The 22099-nt window shown below is 47.3% G+C and overlaps 1 protein-coding gene across 18 annotated transcripts in view; it reads right to left on the minus strand.

Moving 5' to 3' along the window:
* CELF2 (CUGBP Elav-like family member 2) overlaps positions 1-22099 on the minus strand; it is a 482791-nt gene that overhangs the window by 36931 nt on the left and 423761 nt on the right. For all 18 annotated transcript variants that reach the window (XM_048499610.1, XM_048499608.1, XM_048499609.1 and 15 more), the window contains one exon: positions 11430-11564. In XM_048499610.1, coding sequence (XP_048355567.1) covers positions 11430-11564 — 135 coding nt within the window. The remainder of the gene's footprint in view (positions 1-11429; positions 11565-22099) is intronic.

Below are 22099 nucleotides of genomic sequence, written 5' to 3' on the forward strand. Positions count from 1 at the left end.
CCGTCCCCGAAGGGCTCTTTAAAAAGGGCTTGGACAGATTTATGGAGGAGAAGTCGATCTATGGCTACCAATCTTGATCCTCCTTGATCTGAGATTGCAAATGCCTTAACAGTCCAGGTGCTCCGGAGCAACAGCCGCAGAAGGCCATTGCTTTCACCTCCTGCATGTGAGCTCCCAAAGGCGCCTGGTGGGCCACTGCGAGTAGCAGAGAGCTGGACTAGATGGACTCTGGTCTGATCCAGCTGGCTTGTTCTTATGTTCTTATGTTCTTAAAGCCAATGGGTGTTGGCTTTACAAAGGCACACGTGGCGTTTCCACCTGTACTGGGACTACGCTGCTTCCAGAATGCCTCTTCATTTGAATTGCATTGTCAACCAGACATCTTATTTCCCTCTTCTATTGCCACTTTTCTAATAAAACAAGAAAAAAGACAGGTTTTTCCCCCCTGCTAGGTACCTAACAACGTGATGTTCAATTAAAATAATTCAGTATTAAAAGGCATCCTCCAGTGACTGAAATAAAAGCAGAAATAAGTACACAAATAAATAATTAGAAGGGGGGGTCCCATCTCTCCCCTTGTTGTCATTGAAAAGGCAAATATAAATGTTCCATTATAGTCTGGGTTTTAATGGAAATGCTTTACAGACAGGCTTTATGGGGCTAAATGTGTATTCCGCAGATGGAAAACAGCAAAGGGAAAGGGGAGGTGAATTCTTTTCAGGTTTACAAAGTATTTAATGGAGTGGAAAATGTAGCGCTGGATAAGAAAGCTCAAATCAAAGAACGGCTCGTTTAGAGTTGCTTCCAGGTTGATTGTGCTGTTTGTAGAAGAAACGAGGCTATCAAACCGCTGTTTTTGCTCACGATCGAGACTCCGAGATGACTGAGGGTGACGAATGACTCCTCCCCTTTGTGGCTTGGGCATCTCTAAGGTTGGCAGAAAGAATCTGATGAGACCAGAACCTGGTAGACTTTAGAGGCTGAATAGACGGACAACTTTTGAGGGGGGCGGGGGCCAAAATTCAAGAAGTCGTCTCCATTCTGGACGCAGCACGCCAGTTTAAGGTTGATTCCGCACAGAGCAAATATAACAGGGGCAGGACATTATGTAACCCATTGGGGGAAGGGCTTTGCACAGGTCCCGCCCCCCAAACAAGCCTGCCCAGTTTTATTTTCCCCCATCCTGGGTTTTTCCGAAAATCACTAAACCAGCAATCCTTTGGAAAAATTTTGGGCTGCCTTGTAAATGGCCAGTCAGGAGGCGCTTCGTTATTCTCCCTTCCACCATGCTGTCCACGGTCAGGGAGAATCCACGGAGCCCCGCCCCCTTGTAAAATAAATTACACATTGCATCTGCATAGCTACACAGGTGCAGTCAGTTGTATTGTGGGACGATCAGAATGGTTGTGGGGCTTCTATTAGGAGTTGTAAAAAGAGAAGCGTCTCTGTGCGAAGGCGTGGACTCAGCCCAGATTATTTCCATGGACTCCAATTGCTGCGTGCACAGCACCAATGAGATTTCAAGAGACCTCAGAAACTACAAACGCATCTTTTCCCTAGAAACGTCCTGTGAAAAAGTTTCCTTTTGTATATTATAAAAATGGCAGTAGTGTGGCGGACCTTTGTGATCTTGTCTGACATGCTTGTTTTTCGGGGGGGGGGGCATCATAGAAGAAGAAGAAGAGAAGAAGAGTTTTAGATTTATATCCCCCTTTCTCTCCTGCAGGAGACTCAGAGGGGCTTACAATCTCCTTGCCCTTCCCCCCTCACAACAAACACCCTGTGAGGTGGGTGGGGCTGAGAGAGCTCAGAAGAACTGTGACTAGCCCAAGGTCACCCACCTGGCATGTGTGGGAGTGCACAGGCTAATCTGAATTCCCCAGATAAGCCTCCACAGCTCAAGCGGCAAAGCGGGGAATCAAACCCGGTTCCTCCAGATTAGAGTACACCTGCTCTTAACCACTACGCCACTGCTGCTCGAGAATGCCTGGGTATATGTGACCAGGGAGCTCACACGTCCGCAGGCTGGCACAGTCAAAATAGGAGTGTCAAGCTTTGAGGGGTGGGGGCCAAAATTACAACTGATCTCCAGACTAAACAGATTAGTTTCCCTGGCTACTTTGGAAGTTGGATTCTATGGCATTAAACCCCCCTCCCCATGCCCTGCCCTCCATAGGCCCTCCCCCCCAGATCTTCCGGAATTTTCCCATTCTGAGTTGGCGGCCTTATTTCAAAAGGCTTTGCTTAGATGAGCAAAGCTGTTGCAGCAACGCTGGACAACTCGGCATGCAAAAAGTGCACATAATGGATTCCTCAAGCACCGCAGCAAAAATTCAGAGAAGCCAGAAGAGGGTAAGCTCCATCTTGCTGGATGGCTGCCTAGAGAGAGAGAGATAGTCCAGGCCCTTTCACAGCAAGTCGACGGGATATTATATACCAGGCGCTGTTATTTATGTCTATGCTTCAGCTGCCCATTTCCATGCGTTAAGCCTCTATTAGAGGGAGAGGATGTCTTTTACCAGACCTGATGGCACCCTATCTTGTCATGCCCAGTTGGTGGCAATAAATGTTGCATTGCGGCGGGTGGTTATGCCGGCTGCATTCTCTGCAGTTTGTCAAAGAGGCTGGCAGCATCTCGTGGAAAGTCATGCAAACCGGCAGGGAATGTTACAAGGTAGTTCGGGATCTCCTTTTCTCAGCCCTATCTTTATTTAGTAATGGTTCAGAGTAGGTGGACTCTAATCCGGAAAACCGGGTTTGATTCCCCACGTAGGAGGTTAAGAGCTCGTGTATCTAATCTGGAGGAACCGGGTTTGATTCCCCGCTCTGCCGCCTGAGCTGTGGAGGCTTATCTGGGGAATTCAGATTAGCCTGTACACTCTCCACCTGCATGCCAGCTGGGTGACCTTGGGGTAGTCACAGCTTCTCAGAGACTCTCTCAGCTCCCACCCACCTGCTACAGGGTGTTGTTTGTTGTGAGGGGAGGGCCAAGGGCAAGATTGTAAGCTCCCTTTGAGTCTCCTGCAGGAGAGAAAGGGGGGATATAAATCAAGCTCTCCTCCTCTCCTCCTCCTTCCTTCCTTCCTCCTCCTCCTCCTCCTCCTCCCACCCTCCTCCTCTCCTCCTTCCTCCTCTTCCTCTCTCTTCTTCTTCTTCTTCTTCTTCTTCTTCTTCTTCTTCTTCTTCTTCTTCTTCTTCTTCTTCTTCTTCTTCTTCTTCTTCTTCTTCTTCTTCTTCCACCGCATGAGCAGCAGGCTCTAATCTGGTGAACTGGATTTGTTTTCCTGCTCCTACACTTGAAGCATATTGGGTGACCTCGGGCCAGTCACAGCTCTCTCAGAACTCTCCCAGCCCAACATACCTCACAAAGTGTCTGTTGTGGGGAGAGGAAGGAGTTGTAAGCTGCTTTGAGAATCCTTACTGTTGAGAAAAGTGGGGCACAAATGCAAATTCTTTTTCTTATGTGTTCTGAATTCACATTTCTGAATGTTTCCCCTGTGTCAAAAAATAAATGCTTGTTCCATGGAACCTCCATGTTCTAAGGCAGTGTACCTCTCAATGCCATTTGCTCAAGGTGAACAGCAGGGAGAGTGATGTGTCCTTGCCTTGCCTGTGGGCTTTCCAGAGGGGTCTGGCAGGTAGCTGTTTCAAATCTAACGCAGCAGGCCTGAATTTGTGCTCTTCGACCACAATAATCTTTAGTGGTTAACGCTTATTCCTCTGGCCGTGTCCTCTTTTCGGTGCCGGAGCTCTCTCATTTTACTGCTGATTTATGAAAGTTAATAACCGTAGGCTTCTGTATAAATGTACAACGGCGCTCTAAGGCCATTGTCTACCTGTTAAATATACTTTCCAAAGCATTTTCCAAGCTTAATAGTGCTTCGTACGTGTTCGTCAAGGGCGGCTTCATTAAAGTCAACAGAGCCTATACTTTTTTTCCTGGACACCATTTCCCATTAAAGATGAAGGCTAAATTAACCAGAACAGCAGTTTCTGCGTTTTGTAATGGCTAAAGACGTTGGGCATTTTTCCTTTGAATGCACCAGAGGTTATTATAAGCGAAAAGAAGGCCACGTGTGACTACAGAACCTGTAGCCGTGAGACATCGCAAAAGGCAAGCCCAGTGCCATAATGTGAACAGGGCCGCTGCTGTTTTTGAACTGTTCGATTTCTGCAAGGAAGAAGGTGAGCCACAGGGGATGGCGTGTACCTTGACCCAGGGGCGTAATGCCCATTGGGCAAGGTGGGCAGCTGTCCAGGGCATCACCTTGTGGGGGGCACCAAAAATGCAGGGTTCGTTATTGGGTATTTTTAGTGGTTTTCCGTTTTTGGCCTGCAGGGGACGCAGTTTTTAGGCTAGTGGCACCAGAATTTCAGCGTATCATCAGGAGACGGTCCTTATGATACCCCCCCAAGTTTGGTGCAGTTTGGTTCGGGGGGGCCAAAGTTATGGACCCTCAAAGGAGGTGCCCCATCCCCCATTCTTTCCAATGGGAGCTAAGGAGATGGGGGCTACCCTTTTGAGGGTCCATAGCTTTGTCCCCACTGAACCAAACTGCACCAAACTTGGGGGATAGCATAAGGACCGTCTCCTGATGATATGCTGAAATTTTGGTGGAGATATGTCTAAAATGCACCCCCTGCAGGCACCAATGACCTGGTGCAAAAAATGTTTTTGGTTGTGGTGGGGTGGCTGCCCATGCGGGGGGGGGGGGGCATCCAACTCAGGTTTTGCCCAGGGCTACAGTTTGCCTCATTACACCCCTGCCTTGACAAAAGCGGTTTTAACATATTGCCTTGGAAATTATCGCATCGAATTTTTCTCCCATCCTTGCTCTATGAAATTCAGGGCTATGTAGCTGGAACTGGAGCCAACCGTTCCATTCCGATCAGCAAGAATCACTTGGTTGTCCTCCAGCAAATGGTCTGATGAAACCGTTGGGCAGATTCTGGGGGTTAATGGTAGAGCGTTTGAAGTTCCCAAGTTCAGTCACAGGTATCTGCACTGAAAAGGACCCAGTAGCAGGTGTCCAACGAGGGATTAAAATGAAGGATTTGTGGCCAGAGGATTTAGGGATGATGAAGAAGAAGAAGAGTTTGGATTTATATCCCCCCTTTCTCTCCTGCAGGAGACTCAAAGGGGCTGACAATCTCCTTGCCCTTCCCCCCTCACAACAAACACCCTGTGAGGTAGATGGGGCTGAGAGAGCTCCGAAGAACTGTGACTAGCCCAAGGTCACCCAGCTGGCATGTGTGGGAGTGCACAGGCTAATCTGAATTCCCCAGAGAAGCCTCCACAGCTCAGGCGGCAGAGCGGGGAATCAAACCCGGTTCCTCCAGATTAGATACACGAGCTCTTAACCTCCTACGCCACTGCTGTGGATGGCCACAGACACCTTTAAAAGAGGATTAGACAGATTCATGGAGGGTAGGTCAGTGGTGGCAAAGCTATGGCACGGGTGCCAGAGGTGGCACTCAGAGCCCTCTCTGTGGGCACGCACAGAGTCTCCCCCCCCCCACATCTAGGCTGGCCTGGGCTGCTGGGCTCGATTATTAGCATTAAACCTAAGACCTAGTTTTGGGGAAGCAGTGGAGGTAACCCTGTTAAGCGCTGTTAAACCCCACTGATTTTCATGCGAAGAACTAAAGCGCGATCCTTTACCTGGGAGTAAGCTCGGTTGCTGGCAATGGGGCTTGCTTCTGAAGAAAAACCCTCCTAGGGTCATGATTCACCAGGGTTAGGAAGAGTTGGGTAACGGTTGGCTTCCAAAAGCAAAGCCACCCTCGAGCTACCACCTTTCCGGAAACTTACTCCCGAGTAACGCATACATACACGGAACCGCCAAGCGTTTTGTCCTAAACTAAAATCTCAAGTTATTCAAGAGGTTTAAGTTGCCGTGGTCGGGCACTTTTCTATGCGATACATAAGTGGGTTTTGGGTTGTTATTTGGGCACTCAGTCTCGAAAAGGTTCGCCATCACTGGGATAGGTCTATCATTCACTTCTACTGAAAAAAAAAGCCTGTCTCGGAAAAAGATGTTTAGTAGGGTTGTATATTCCTCTGCCATGGAACTCAAAATGCTGGACCTTTTTTTTGTTATAGAATGTTCCGCCTGGGTCCGAGTGCCTGTCTAGCCCAGCTCCCAACTGATCCGTTTGAAAGTTTGAAAAAAAACTGATCCGTTTGAAAAAAATATATACATTTTGGCATTCAGTTTAATTATGTTCAATGATGCACAAAATAATGGCTTTGACAAAGGCATTGCATAACAATGAATGATCATTCTCATATTCGTTAGGGACTATATTCTAATGCAGAAACATACAATTTTCTCGGACTGACCATACTAACATCTTTTTCTGAGACAGAGTATAGCCACTGCCAGCCATGGTGACTAAAGGGAATGGCCATGTCCAGAGGCAGTAAATCTTTGAAACCCAGTGCCAGGAAGCAATATCAGGGGAAGGCCTTGGCCTCTGTGACCTGTTGTTGGACCTCCAGAGGAACTGGTGGCCACTGTGAGCTACAGGATGTGGACTAGAAGGACCACTGGAAAGTATGATCCAGCAAGAGCTCTTCTTATATTATTATAATGTGAACACTTCCACCTAAGATTCTGGATTGCTGCTGTCAATCAGACCAGACAGGGCGGACCTTAACAGACCGAAGGTCAGATTCACTATTAGACAGTTTCATGTTTTCCTATGTCCTCATTGGCTCCAAATCTCAAGCTTCATGGAAGAACATTGTTATAAAATGTAGCAGGAATACATAGCCAGTGGAAGATAGTAAATAGGATGGGGGTGATACACTAGGCTTGCAGTGGTGGTGAACCTATGGCACTCCCGATGTTCATGGACAATTCCCATCAGCCCCTGCCAGCATGGCCAATCGGCACTAGAGAGACCAAAGCTGAAATCCCAGTTCAGCCATACATTTTATTGCTAAGGAGCTAACTCTCTAAAGGACTGAAAAATTCCAATAGTTATACTAAACTTTAACCCAACAGCATCCGGCCAATTTTTCTAGCAACAGCGCAGAACTTTGCAGCATGCACTGTGACCTTTGGGTCTGTATCTACAAGAAGCATCTTAACATATGCTGAACCCGAAGGTCAGGAATCAGATAAATGTTTGCAAAGGAGAAATAAACTTAAAAGGGGACTCTTGATAAAAGGGGCAACAGAGTAAAACGTGTTCCCTGCTTTCAATTTCCCTCATTTTGCAGGGCATATCCTATTCTCCAAGGGAAACCTTTTTATAATGCCCATCCAGGACTACAGATGCGACTGCTGGGCCATTTATTTGACCCTAAATATTGTCAACTATGTCTCAAATGTCACGGTCTTGCATCCTTCCCTTTGCACATCTCATACACGAGAAATGTTGGGTACCAAACTAAGTGCAAAGGCAATTGATGTGCTTTTTTTTGTTTTAAAAAAATAATCCCACTCCCCCCAATCCAATTTAAGATGCTAGCCAGGAAGCCACCATGGATTCCAGTGGATAATGCAAGAAAAAATAAAAATTCGGAGCTGGGCATCTGAGTTCTGCAAATATCAAGCTCTACTGGTCACTAAGCATTCATCTGGCTCTGGAGCAGAGAGATAAGGGAAAAGGTCATTAATGGATGAAGAGAACTGGCTAGAGCGAACTGACTTCTTGCGGCGTCTGTCCAAGCAATGGGAGACCCGGGGCGCCGTCTCCGCAGGACGGCAAAACAACAAAAGAAGTGTATATTCACATTCTAACTTGAAAAACAGAACCACGTAATTTTCTACCACGACAGTCGTTTGAACAGTCTCAAAAATTCCCAGCAAATGCACCGTAACATGAACTTTCACTCCTGTGAGAAGGGAGCTGGCTGTAAATCATCATAACTATAATTCTTGATTCCAGTAGGAAGGGGAAGCGGAGAGGCCCTGTTTCCACACTAGGGTGCATTTGTGCCACTCAATCATTTCTGGCAAGCAGAATTCAAACGGAGGTCCATGTGGCACTGAATATAGAAGAAGAAGAAGAAGAAGAAGAAGAAGAAGAAGAAGAAGAAGAAGAAGAAGAAGAAGAAGAAGAAGAAGAAGAAGAGGGAGGGGGGAGGGAGGGAGGGGAGGGAGGGAGGGGAGGGGGAGGAAGGAGGGAGGGAGGAGGGAGGGAGGAGGAGGAGGTTTGGATTTATATCCCCCTTTCTCTCCTGTAGGAGACTCCCAAAGGGCCTTACAATCTCCTTGCCCCTTCCCCTCCTGCATACAACAAACACCCTGTGAGGTAGGTGGGAGCTGAGAGAGTCTCAGAAGAGGCTGTGGACTAGGCCCAAAGGTCACCCAGCTTGGCGTGTGTGAGAGAATGCACAGGCTAATGCTGAGATTCCCCCCAGGATAAGTTTCTCCCACAGCTCAAGCGGCAGAGCTGGGAATCAAATCCGGTTCCTCCAGATAAGAGTGCACCTGCTCTTAGCCACTACGCCACTGCTGCTAGTGGGAATCAAACCCGGTTCCTCCAGATAAGAGTGCACCTGCTCTTAACCACTATGCCACTGCTGCTAGTGTTATCCAGCGAAGCTGACCCCAGCTCCCATGAGCAAGATCCTTCTATATGCTTCCTCTGAAGTAAGTTCTATTTCATAAAAGTCTAATTTCCAGTAATTTTTCATTTGCACTTTCATTTCGCACGTTTTTTTAAAAAAATCCTTGCGTTTTCAACAGCCTCGTTTTTAATACTTGTGTTTGACTGTTTTTGCTTTTGCCCTCGCTAGCTACCTTGAGCAGGTCCCTAGAGAGGCAGCATATACATTTTCTAAATAAATAAACACTTTTCTGTTCTGTCCTTGTCCTGCTATGGCATTTGCGAATCGTTTGTTAATTATCAGCTAGTATGGGCATGTGTGTGTTGTCTCGGGAAAAGGTGCTGGGAAATTAACACTTGCTTTTCGCTTTGCAGATAAAGAAAAGGGCTCATTTTCTTTTAAATCAAAATGGCTAGGTTCCTCCATCCGTTCAGTAGTGCCCAGACAATCACGCAAGAACTGTGGTGGCGAACCTGTGGCACTCCAGATGTTCATGGACTACAATTCCCATCAGCCCCTGCCAGCATGGTCAATTGGGAATTGTAGTCCATGAACATCTGATGGGAATTGTAGTCCATGAATATCTGGAGTGCCATAGGTTCAGCACCACTGCACTAGAATGTATCAGTGGCTAAAGCCCAGGCTACGGCTTGCTCAAGTACAGTGCCCTGACCTGGATAAGTCCAAGCTAGCCCTATCTTGTCAGATCTCAGGAACTGAGCAGGGTTGTCCCTGGTCAATATTTGGATGGGAGAGCACCAAGGAAATTCAAGGTTGTAATGCAGGGGGAGGCAATGACAAACCACCTCTGAACATCTCTTGCCTTGAGAACCCTACGGGATTACCATAGGTTGGCTGTGACTTGATGGCAAAAAACAGAGAAGGCAGGAAGGCAGGAAGGCAGGAAGGCAGGAAGGCAGGAAGGAAGGAAGGAAGGAGGGAGGGAGGGAGGGAGGGAGGGAGGAAGGAAGGAAGGAAGGAAGGAGAGGGAGGGAGGGAAGGAAGGAAGGGAGGGAGGGGGAGGGAGGGAGGGAGGGGGAGGGAGGAAGGAAGGAAGGGAGGAAGGAAGGGGGAGGGAGGGAAGGAAGGAAGGAAGGGGGAGGGAGGGAAGGAGGGAGGGAAGGAAGGGGGAGGGAGGGAAGGAAGGAGGGAGGCAGGAGAGCAGCAGGGAAGGCAGGAGGAGGGAGGGGAGGGAGTGGGAGGAAGGGAAGGAAGAAGGGAAGGAAGAGGAAGGAAGGAAGGGAAGAGGAAGGAAGGAAGAAGGAAGGAGGGAAGGAAGGGAAGGGAAGGAAGGGAAGGGAAAGGGAAAGGGAGGGAGGGAGGAGGGAGGGAGGGAGGGAGGGAGGGAGGGAGGGAGGGAGGGAGGAAGGAGGGAGGGAGGGAGGAGGGAGGGAGGGAGGAAGGGGAAGGAGGGAGGGAGGGAGGAGGGAGGAAGGGGAAGGAAGGAAGGAAGGAAGGAAGGAAGGAAGGAAGGAAGGAAGGAAGGAAGGAAGGAAGGAAGGAAGGAAGGAAGGAAGGAAGGAAAGAAGGAAGGAAGGAAGGAAGGAAGGAAGGATCCACTATTTATATTAACTAGCACTTTCATTTGGCAAATGTTCCATGGCCACTCAGAGACCCAGGATAACAAGAACATAAAAGGTGCTGCTCAACAAAGGAACTGCAGTGGTTCTGAATACATTAACTACAAATCTGGTGGGGCTGAGCAAAGAAACAAAGTCAAACTTTTGGCTTCATGTACTTTCTCTCTCTCTTTTGAACTGCCACATGCAAGCAGCAATGTTTAAAAACTGGCACCAATTCTGAGAAAATGTTCTCTATCGTGTCACTGAACCTAGCGCATACCAATTTTATTTTTATATCCCCGGTCTTTCCTGCACAGCAGCAATAAAACATCCTGCAGACGTTTCAAAAAGATCCATTTTGGCTTTTTGTGTTTGCTCTGCACAGAGAACACAACCGTTGTCAGTCAAAATGGTTCTTTTTTTCCTCGCCTGCTGACCAACGGGAGCTCTTGTCAGTTTCGTAGTTGCGCCCACCATTGTGTGTGCTGCTGCAGAGATTCTCTGGCTTCTGCCATTTGGTGAAGATTTCCCGTGGGGGTTCCCTCTGCTTGCAGCTCACCCGCAAATGATTTTGCTATAAAAAGTACACGAATAAAGTTGGTTTTACCTAGCCATTCTGTGCATGTTGTTTTTCTTTTTTTGTTTTGAGGGGGATGTCTGCAAAGCTACGACGACACAAATATGAACATATTTTAGATTCTTGAGTTGTGTCATCGTAACTTCACAGACATCCCCCTCAAAACAAAATAAAAATTTTAAAAATGACATGTGTATGGGATTGCCAGGCAAAACAAACTTTATTCGTGAACTTTTTACAGTGAAATAACACTCAGATGAAGAGACTTTCTGTGAGAAATCTTCACCAAATGGCAGAGGCAGGAGAACATCTGCAACAATCCACAAAATGGCAGGGGCAGCTGCAATGAAAATGAAAGCAAGAGCTGGGGAGAGGGAGAAATAAAGAGCTTTTGTTCACAAAGGCAAGCAGTAGACATCTTCAACCCGCATTCAAAAACAGATCACAAGTTTAGCAATTTTTGAGAGAAATAAAATGTTATGAAGACGTTTTGGGGGAGAGAGCTGTGCGAACATCTTCCCCAAAATGCTTTTTATGACATCCTCAAGTTATCATTCTGCTGCGTGGAAAAGGCCCCTATCAACTCATAGCATGCTACAGGGCCACTATGCAGATTTCGGATACCTATTTTCATACTGCGGCTTCTGTATCGAGAACTTGAAGAAATGGTGACCATAACTCCACCTCCCTCCCTCCCTCCCTCCCTTAACAAACCCCTCTGGCCTACCTGGACTCGTGAGAGCGCCGAGGGCACCAGTGGTTGTGGAGAGAGGGTTTGCATTGGTGGTAGTAGCTGAGGTTTGGGCGGCGGCAGCTGCGGCGGCTAAAGTGGCCAAATTCTGTAACTGCAATGCATTCATTCCTGCAGAGAGAACATACAAGAAACTTCGGCACCAACGTTAATGACAATAGTTGAACTGCAACCTGTTTCTATGACACATCCTCAAACTCTTGCAGGCTGGATTTGGAAAATCCTGAAGGTTTGGGAGTGAAACCGGTGAAGGGCAGAGTTTGGGGAAGGAAGGGGGTTCAGCAAGGGTGCAATATTGAAGAATCCACTCTACAAAGTTGCCATTTTTGTCCAGGAGGACAGACCTCTGTTGCCTAGAGATTTGTTGCAATTCCAGCAGATCTCCAGACACCACCTGGAGGTTGGCAACTCTGCTTGCAGGCTAGGCATTCATCTTAACAATCCTAAGGTGTGTTTGTTCACATGATTACACTTCTTTTCTGGGACAATTGGACTGTCTTGCTGCTATCTGGTACCACCTCCCAGGTTTTAAAAAGGGATATAAGAAGATTGCGGGGGTCACTGTGAGATTTTTGAGTCATGATTTGGGACTTTGATGCACATGTTGTCTCTTTTGTTTTGAGGAAACATTCCCTTTGGATTTGATTCTCGGTTATGCAGATGTTTTCCCTTCTTCATTAGTCACTCTCCCTCAGATCAGACAAACCACAAGGTTTCCAAAACCTCTTATAGTGTGACTTTTCTTCTATCTTCACAGGGAAAGCGAATGAGATCACCATGTGCTAAGCTTTCCTCAAGTTTTCATGCTCCTCCCTGCCTTCCCTCGCCCACACCACAGTAGTTCCTCCTACAGTAGTTCCTCTCTCGCTCACACCCAGTAGTTCCTCCTACTCTTTGGACCTTTGGAGGGAGCAGCAGTGGCGTAGTGGCTAAGAGCAGTGGCTAAGAGCAGGTGCACTCTGATCTGGAGGAACCAGGTTTGATGCCCAGCTCTGCCACTTGAGTTGTGGAGGCTTGTGTCTCCCCCACTCTAGCCAAGTACAGGGCACCAAAAACAGATTCACTTGGGGGGCAGAACAGGACTCTCCAGCTGGGGAACTGGGTTTGATTCCCCACTCCTCCACATGAGTGGCGGACTCTTATCTGGTGAACTGGATTTGTTTCTCTACTCCTACACATGAAACCTTCTGGGTGACTTTGGCCCAGTCACCATTGTCTCAGAATTCTCTCTTCTCCACCTGTCTTACAAGGTGTCTGTTCTGGGGAGAGGAAAGTAAGGAGTTTGTAAGCCACTTTGAGATTCCTTAGAGCTGAGAAAAGTGGACATAAATCTAAACTCTTCTTCTTCTTCTTTAAGAACTTGCAGAAAAAGTGGAGGATGGAGCCCAGACATTGCACCTTAAGTGCATGAAGAATAAGCAATTTCAGACACAGTGGAACCTTGGTTTTCATTGCCTTCGATTTTAATCGCTTTTGGTTTTCATCGATTTTTTCAGTGAAAAATTTGTCTCAGTTTTCATCGATTTGCAGTAAGGTGCAGGGGTTTGTGGAGAAAATTCACCTGGACAAAGCTGTTGCAGGCCGTGTCTGCAACTTGTTTAATGACAATGTCTTGCCCCATTTCAGACAAATCTTAAAGAGGCGTCAGAAACAGACCTCTTTGGACAGCTTTCTGGTGCGACATTGGTCCACTGGCTCTGAAGCTGGTCCTAGTGTTATTGTTTGTTACTGTTTTCAGCATTAAACACTATGTTTATTCACCCAAAAATGTGTTTTTGGTATGTTTTTTGGAGTGCCTAGAACGGATTAATTGGATTTACATTGATTCCTATGGAAAAGTTTGCCTCGGTTTTCATCGGTTTTGGTGGTCATTGATTCTCTTCAGACGGATTACCAACGAAAACCAAGGTTCCACTGTAGTTCCCACTGGAAAGAGGGTTGCTCCAGAGGAGTTTAAATAATGCAACTCCGGACCAACTTAAAAATAAATCCTGGAAGTTTTATACATGTGTCACTAGCAACCAGGTTTCCCCCGTTACTGTGTATGGGTGTGAAAGTTGCACACGAACGAAAGTTGACAGGAACGAAGTATATTGGGGTGTTGTGGGGTTTCCGAGTTGTATGGCCCTGTTCCAGTAGCATTTTCTCCTGACGTTTTGCCTGCATCTGTGGCTGGCATCTTCAGAAGATCCTCTGAAGATGCCAGCCACAGATGCAGGTGAAACGTCAGGCATCTTCTGGAACACTGACCATACAGCAAACCCTAGCATGTGATTCTGGCCGTGAAAGCCTTCGACAATACGCAAAGTGGATTCCTTTGAAATGTGGCGTTGGAAGAGAGTTTAAGGATACTGTGGACTGCCAGAACGATGAATTAGTGGGTTCTAAACCAAATCAAGCCTGAACAGTCCCTAGAAGCTAAAATGACTACTTTGGTCACAGTATGAGAAAAGACACTGGAAAAGACAGTAATGTTAGGAAAGGTTGAAGGCAGGAGGACAAGAGGAAAACCCAGCATGAGATGGAGGGACTTGGCCAGAGGCGGGATCCAGCAGGTTCTCGCAGGTTCCCGAGAGTAGGTTACTAATTATTTGTGTGTGCCGACAGGGGGTTACTAATTGGTGATTTTGCCACATGATTTTTGCCTTAGTTACACCCCTCCTCTTCAGCAGTAGTGCACAGAACTTGAAGCAGTCTAGCAGGAGGTGCACCGGCGTGCGTGGCAGCCTGTGCCTGCGTGCATTCGTTTCCCGCCCAAGGACCGGCGCAGCGGCTGCGTCCTTGCCACAGCCCCGCCCAAGAATGCCTCGCCCTCGGAATGCCCGGCCACGCCCCCGTCGTGCCCCGCGCAGCCCCATTGGCGCTAGGCCAGTTTGAATCCCATCACCATGGGAACCTGTTACTAACATTTTTGGGTCCCACCACTGGACTCGGCCCTAAATTTGCAAGACCCCGAGCGAGGCTGTTAACCACAGTTCATTTGGGAGGTCATTAATTCACAGGGCCGCCATAAGTCGGAAGCAACTTGATGGCACTTAACACACGCACGCCGACACAAAGTCCAGACGACGGTTCTGTTAAACAGACCTCAACACAACAATAAGGCACTCGACAAATAAACTCAGATGTTCTTCCCTAACTTGAAGTGGCGCGTAAGCAACTAAATCTCTCTTGAGTCTCTGTCACCTTTGACAAATTACGGAAGTTCAAAAGGCCCTAATTACAAAGTATTATCAGCTTCAGTAATTGGGTGTAAACTATTGTGTCGTGTAATTGAGGGCTGTTCTTGCTCTCTGTGTTCAGTATATTGGCAGAGCTTTGCCAGACTGGCTGTACAACACAGTGTCCAGTGACTAAAAGCCTACCTAGTTAAGGGACTGCATTAAAAACATTAGAGCATTATTCTGTAATTACATAGCTTCCTCATACTATTAAATGGTGTTACAGTGGTTACAGAGTTGAACTAGGACCGTGGTGGCGAACCTTTGGCACTCCAGATGTTATGGACTACAATTGGCCATGGTGGCAGGGGCTGATGGGAATTGTAGTCCATAACATCTGGAGTGCCAAAGGTTCGCCACCACTGAATTAGGATCTGGGAGACCCAGGTTCGAGTCTCTACATCTGCCATGAAATGTGCTGGGTGATCTTAAGCCAGTAGGCGACCACACAGGTTGTTCAAGAAGAAGAAGAGGAACAGGAGGATGTATACTCTGCTTTTATCAACTATGTAGAATCTCAAACCCCCTTCCCTTCCTCTCCCCACAACAGACATCTTGTGAGGCAGATGGGGCTGAGAGAGTTCTGAGAGAACTGTGCCTGGCCCAGGGTCACCCAGCTGCCTTGGTGTGTAGGAGCAGAGAAACAAATCTCGTTCGCCAGATAAAAGTCTGCTGCTCATGTGCAGGAGTAGGGAATCGAACTTGGCTCTCCACATTAGAGTCCACGGCTCTTAACCACTACACCACTCTGCTTTGGGTTCCTATTGCGGAGAAAAGTGGACTATAAGTGAAACAACATTTTAAATGTTTTTTCACAGTATGAACAGCAAAAAACCAGGGATGCAACTCACTACTTTTGACTAATTTGTTTCATCTACCCTGTTTCCCCAAATATAAGACATCCCCGGAAAATAAGACGTAGTAGAGGTTTTGCTGAAGTGCGAAATATAAGGCATTCCCCAAAAGTAAGACGTAGCAAAGTTTTTGTTTGGAAGCATGCCTGACAAACAGAATACAGAAATATAAGACATCCCCTGAAAATAAGACATAGCGCATCTTTGGGAGCAAAAATTAATATAAGACACTGTCTTATATTTGGGGAAACATGGTAGTATTTTTTTTTTTGGCTATTTGTTACACGACAGTACCACTAGTAACCTGTGGGTATTGTTTGGGGTGGGGACTGAGGAGGTGTTGTTTAAACTCGTTACTAGCCTTAGTTACTATGCCGACACTATTGGGAAATGCTAGTCCTAGGTATGTTGTTGTTGTAGTTTTAGGATAAGTCGCCACCTATGTTTATTCATTTTGCAATTGATATTATGTAATCTGCTATTATGTGTTTTGATATTATGCCATTGATATTTTTGCTGTTGCGATGTTGTATTATCGTTATATTCTGTTACGATGTTATCATTTGTTTGGTTCTGGAGGGTTTTCCGGGCTGTGTGGCCGTGGTCTGGTGGATCTTGTTCCTAACATTTCACCTGCATCTGTGACTGGCATCTTCAGAGGTGTATCACAGAGAAAAGTCTGTTTCTCACTGTGTCGAAGTGAGAAGGGAAAGTTTAGTGTGGTATATTGTCCATGTCACTTTCCCTTCTCACTTAGACACAGTGAGAAACAGACTTTTCTCTGTGATACACCTCTGAAGATGCCAGCCACAGATGCAGGCGAAACGTTAGGAACAAAATCCACCAGACCACAGCCACACAGCCCGGAAAACCCTCCAGAACCAGTTGAATCCGGCCGTGAAAGCCTTCAACAATACATTATCATTTGTTGTTATATGATGCCTATTGACACTTTTTGTTGTAAGATGCTATTGACGTTTCGCTATTATGCCTTGAAATGCCAGTTTATTGTTGATATGTTCTGATTGATGATGTTTACTGTTTGATTTGTTTGTTGTTAAGCCGCCCTGAGCCCTTCGGGGGAGGGCGGGGTATAAATCTAATAAATGAAATGAAATGAAAATATTCACAGGCTGCTTTTCTCGCAAGAGCGGTGGCTCACAAACCTACTCAGCAGGTCACAAAACGATTTGAACCAGAAAAAAGAAGGCAGATTTAATAAGCAAACAACAGCAATCAATACACCATCCTGTGTATAAAGGAGTCCATATAATCCTTCGTGGTCAGCAGCAAGCCCATCTGAATAACACAGCTTTGGATTGGTCCAAAGGGACCGTCTTATTGGGAAAAGGTCCCTCAAGTCGCCTGGCCTCAGTTTGCAAGAGGCTTTGACGCTTTCTCCTCACAGTCTTACCTCTCTGAGCAATCTGTCTTTGAAGGAAAGGACTTGGCTGTCATTCTTCCACTTCCCTGCTGTCCACCTAACTTCTACCTTCTTTATTATTATTATTTATTAAATTTAGTATACCGCCCTATCCCCGAAGGGATCGAGTCATCTTACTGAATATGCCCTATCTATTTACCCCCAGGTAACTGCTCATCCCAACAAAACATGTACAAAAAGTGGGAAATCAAGAGCCACAAAGTCCTACTACATGGTGTATGGTTGAATTTGTTTAAAATCCCCACCTCCCTCGGGCAAGCCCTGTTGCCGACTGCTGGGAAAAAATAATAATAGAAAAGTGGTATTACTGATGTCACTACGCCCTTTTTGGGGAAGACCTGTTAGTGGCATAATGTAGCTCTAGGAATTGCCAGAAACTCTATGGCCGTTTCCGCACGGCCTCCTTGCGCCCCCACGCCGCCAAGAGTGCGGGCGGCGTGGGGGTGCAAGCCCGTTCGCATGAACGGGCGAAGCGGAGGCCGGTAGATGGCAGGCGGCTCCGCACGGAGCCGCCGCTTCCCGCAGCCCACTGGCGGTGTCACCGTGTAAGCCTGCTGGGCGTCGTGGCCCGCCGACGCTGCCCTCCGACCCTGGAGGTCGGAGGACAGTGTGGGCGGGGCTGCGACACCCAGCAGGCAACGACGAGGACACCGTGAGTGGGGCAGAAACGGGAGACAGCGTCTTCCCAGCTGCGCGGTTCGCACCGCGCCACCGGGAAGACGCTTCCTCCCCAACAACAACCCTTTAAAGGGTTGTTGTTTAGGGCGGCCTGAGGCCGCCCTGGGGGGAGGGAAGCGCATCCAGGTTGCCGCTGCTGCGTTGCAGCAGCGGCGCCTGTGCGAACGGCGGCCTGGGGGCGGCGTTTTTACCGCCCCCAGGCCGTCGTTAATTGGCCGTGCGGAAACTGCCTTCGGTTTTACCACAGAGTCGCCTGCGATTCCTGGAGCTACCTTTTGTTTCACTCAAAAGTGATGCAGTAACATTGGCGACACTGCTCATATATCACATATTCCCATAACCCTAGGATTGCCAACTGTGAGTTGGGAATCTTGAGGGGTGGCAGCTGAGGAGAGTTGGACTTCAGTGGCTATGATATCAAACAGTCTACCTCCCAAAACTGCCAGTTTCTCCAAGTGAACTAATCTCTGTTGCCTCGAGATCAGCTGTAATCTCAGGAGATCTCCAGCAATCATCTTGTGGTTGGCAACCGTATCACATCCATGGCAACTTGAGTCTGGCAATTTTACCTCAGGGTCCTTTTATTCTATCCAAATTCCAGCTTCACTGAAGTGGGCAGTTTTTCGCCCTGACTGTGGTCAGGAAACTGGACAAAAAGCCAGCGCCAATTAAAACCAGAAATAATAAAAAAAATCCATCTCATATTTTCTAACACAACCTAATTATTCCCAGATCCCCCTGAAATTGACTGTGCTTTATTTCCACGAGATTAACACGCTGCCCGTTTCCTTTGCCGAATCCCACGCTTTCAACCGCTCAAAGATTCCCCTCCTCTCCCGGAGCACAACTGGACAGAAATGATTTGATCATCTTTCTTTGAAACCACTGAACATTCCTCAAATGCAACACTCGCTGAAGAAATGCAAATCGCTTAAACTGCAAAGCGCAGCCCGATAGAGGCACTTTTTTTTTTAAAAAAAAGAAGGGAAAAAAAAGCAGAAAAATTCCGCCCGTTGGGAATGAGTTCCCAGATACAAAATAACTCTTAATCTTTATCATGGAGAAAAACGCTGCAGAATAAAAGTGGAATCTGACTCGGCCTTCAGTCATCTAGGGTATACCATTCAGCTATCAAGTCTGGCTAACATTCCGGAAAGCAGAAATCCCAACTTTGATTTCAATTTTGATTGTTTGACCGATCAAAAATTACAATTAAATTAGGTTCGTAACAGATGTACAATACGCCTACTTGAAACGTGAGATTCCCCCCCACCAAAAAAACCAAACCAAAACAAAAAAAATTATTTATAAGGAGACGGGCCATGAAAATTTAATTTAATGTTCACCTTAGGTAATTCTGTGTCTTATTGTTCAGAGCAATTACCATAAATCTACATATCAATAAGCGCAGAACAGATGTCAGTTGTTACAGCCGCTTGCCAATCAGGCCTGTTAAAAACTGGCAGATGGACGGCTGCAGATCTTTCTCAGAAGGCCCATTAGCACATTCACAGGAAACCTATGTAGTGCCCGCCACACAAGTCACACTTGTCGGGCTGTTAACATGCAAATCTGAGGCCTGAGATTTTTCCATTTCGCAACTTGGAGCATGAGGCCACCACCCAATGCTCCGTTGCCCTGTTTTTACATTATCTGACCTCTCATCCCCCTCGATGTCCATAATGTGGGGCTGGGGATGTTTAGTCTGGAGAAGCGTAGGTTAAGGGGTGACATGATAACCATCTTTAAATATTTGAAGGGATGTCATGCCGAAGAGGGAGCAAGCTTGTTTTCTAGGAGTAATGGATTCAAGGTGAAGGAAAAGAGATTCCACCTAAACGTTAGGAAGAACTTCCTGACCGTCAGGGCTGTTCGACAGTGGAATTCACTGCCTCGGAGGGTGGTGGAGTCTCCTTCTTTGGAGGTTTTCAAACAAAGGCTGGATCGGCATATGTCGGCATATGGTACAGATATTAATACTTGCGTTTATTATATTAGTATACTCAGTTTTATTGTTCTTATCACTGCTTTTAAAGGTTTTTAGTTATTTTATGATTGTACCATGTTTATATGCTGTACACCGCCCGGAGCCTCCCGGGGATAGGGCGGTATAAAAGTCTAAAGTCTAAATAAATAAATATGTCGGGAATGCTTTGATTGTGTGTGCCTGCATTGCAGGGGGTTGGACTTGATGGCCCTTGGGGTCTCTTCCAACTCTATGATTCTATGATCAGTCAAAGATTGGGATAAAATATAATCCCATCCGAGGAATAACATGTAATCCCATCCCATGCTGTTTCAGCCGTCCTCTTAAAAAAAAAGAACTTCATTATCATTTAGAGGGAGAAAAGGGCATAATAAAACATGGATTTAACGTTTTAGATAGTCTGGTAGTCTATCTGATGGCTCATTTCAGGTTTTATGCCTGGCACAGGTGGGATTCAAACTGGGGACTTGTTGCTAAGCTGTATAGTTTGATGATCATCGCTCCATGCTAATTCCTGGCATATTTGCGTCAGTTTTTGTGTGGACCCCTCGAGAACCCTACGGGGTTGCCAAACATTGGCTGCGACTTGGCAACGCTTTCCACCACCACTGCCGCTCTTACAAAGTGAAGTCCAATTTTCAGAATCGTGCTAAAAGGTATGGAGATGCCAGCCTCCAGGTGGGGCCAGGGGGATCTCCCAGTATTACAGGTCATTTCCCCTCTGGAAAATGACTGTTTTGGAGGGTGGACTATATGACATTGGACACACTAAGGCAGAGGTGTAGCTCCAAAGGGACAGGGGGGTGCATGATGTACCGGGCGCACACCCCTCCGGGGGCATGGCGAGGGCATTCTGGGGGCATTCCAGGGTGGGATGGGGGCGTGGCAAGGGCGGAGGACACACCAGTGCACCACCTTGCTCCGTCCCTGCACTGCTTTCCCCCCTCGCTCCATCCCTGCACTGCTTTTCCCCCTCGCTCCGTCCCTGCACTGAGTTCCCTGTCATCACCAGGCTCCACCCCCAAATTTCCAGGGGTTTCCCAACCTGGATCTGACAACTCTACCTCCCAACTCCTGCCAGTGGCCGAAGAAACCTGTCAACCCAAAAAAGAAAATATCCCTCACAATAGGATCCCATGGATGGGCTACAGCACTCGATTACCATATGCAACAGAGCGTCATTGTGAGAACTCACTTTGAACATGCATTTTTATGATTGGTACAGAACTGCTGACAGCCAGCATGGGGTAGTGGTTAAAGTGTCAGACTAGGGCCGGAGAAATCCAGGTTTGAATCCCCACTCTGCCACGGGAGCTTGCTGGGTGCCCTTGCTGGGCCAGTCATGCATTCTCAGCCTTGATCTTGGCAACCATTTGAACAAGGGATCTCCATGGAATATTGAGCTGCTACACAAGCAAAATACGTATTCCTGGTATGAGAAACAGATACCCTTAAAGACTTATTGTTCTGTAAATGCATGTTAGTATCGGAAGGTCAACAATATGGCCGAGTTTTTCTTAAAGGAGGACTAGATCCTTAAAAGGAGCCGTGTGGCGTAGTGGTTAAGTGCTTGCACTGCCACTCACATGGTCAGGAGTTCAAGCCCCCTGTGGGTCAGATATCCTGGCAGCTGGCTCATGGTCAACTCAGCTATCCATCCATTCCTTAGTCGGTAAATGAGTACCTAGCACATAGCTAGCGGGTAAAGAATAGCCGGGGAAAGCAACGGCAAACTACCCCTGCACAAAACGGCTTCTGTCTACTCTAAAATCACCTGCTCAGAGGTGGTGATCCCAGGGTCGAACACGACTGAAGGGGAAACTTTACCTTTACCTAGATCAGGGGTAGGGAACCTGCGGCTCGAGAGCTGAATGCGGCTCTTCTGCTGCCTCTTCTTGCACTGGCGTAAGCTCCCACCCGGAAAGGCGAGCCACTGGCCCCATCCTATTCTGCCCAGCCCTGCAGGCAGTGCAGGGCGGGCGCATTCTCAACTGCCCGCCAAGAGCCGGGCTATTGACTGCACCGCGAGGCTTCCCCTCTCGCTTCTGCCCCATTGGAGCTGGTGGGCGACTCTTCCCAGCTGGGCCCGGGCGTAGGCTGGAGTCGCTGGCTCCTTCGTATCTCTTGCTCGCTCCTGCAGGCAGCAGGGCGGACACATCCATGTGCTTCTCAGAATGAGCGGAGTAAAAGATAAAAAAACCCCCAAAATATACAGTGTTATCTTTATTTTAAATGTCAAAAATTATTTGTGGCTCCAAGTGTTTTCTTTTCCCATGGAAAACGGGTCCAAATGGCTCTTTGAGCGTTAAAGGTTCCCTACCCCTGACCTAGATCCTTAAAAAGCTAAATTGAACAGGGTCTGCATCTTTCCCCAAGATTATGGATTGCCAGAATCTGGAAAAAAAGGGTAGTGAAAAGACGATGTAATTTTAAACAAAGTCGCATCTATCTGAGATCACTGA

This window comes from Sphaerodactylus townsendi, linkage group LG06 (assembly GCF_021028975.2).
Source record: "Sphaerodactylus townsendi isolate TG3544 linkage group LG06, MPM_Stown_v2.3, whole genome shotgun sequence".
Lineage (NCBI taxonomy): Eukaryota > Metazoa > Chordata > Lepidosauria > Squamata > Sphaerodactylidae > Sphaerodactylus > Sphaerodactylus townsendi.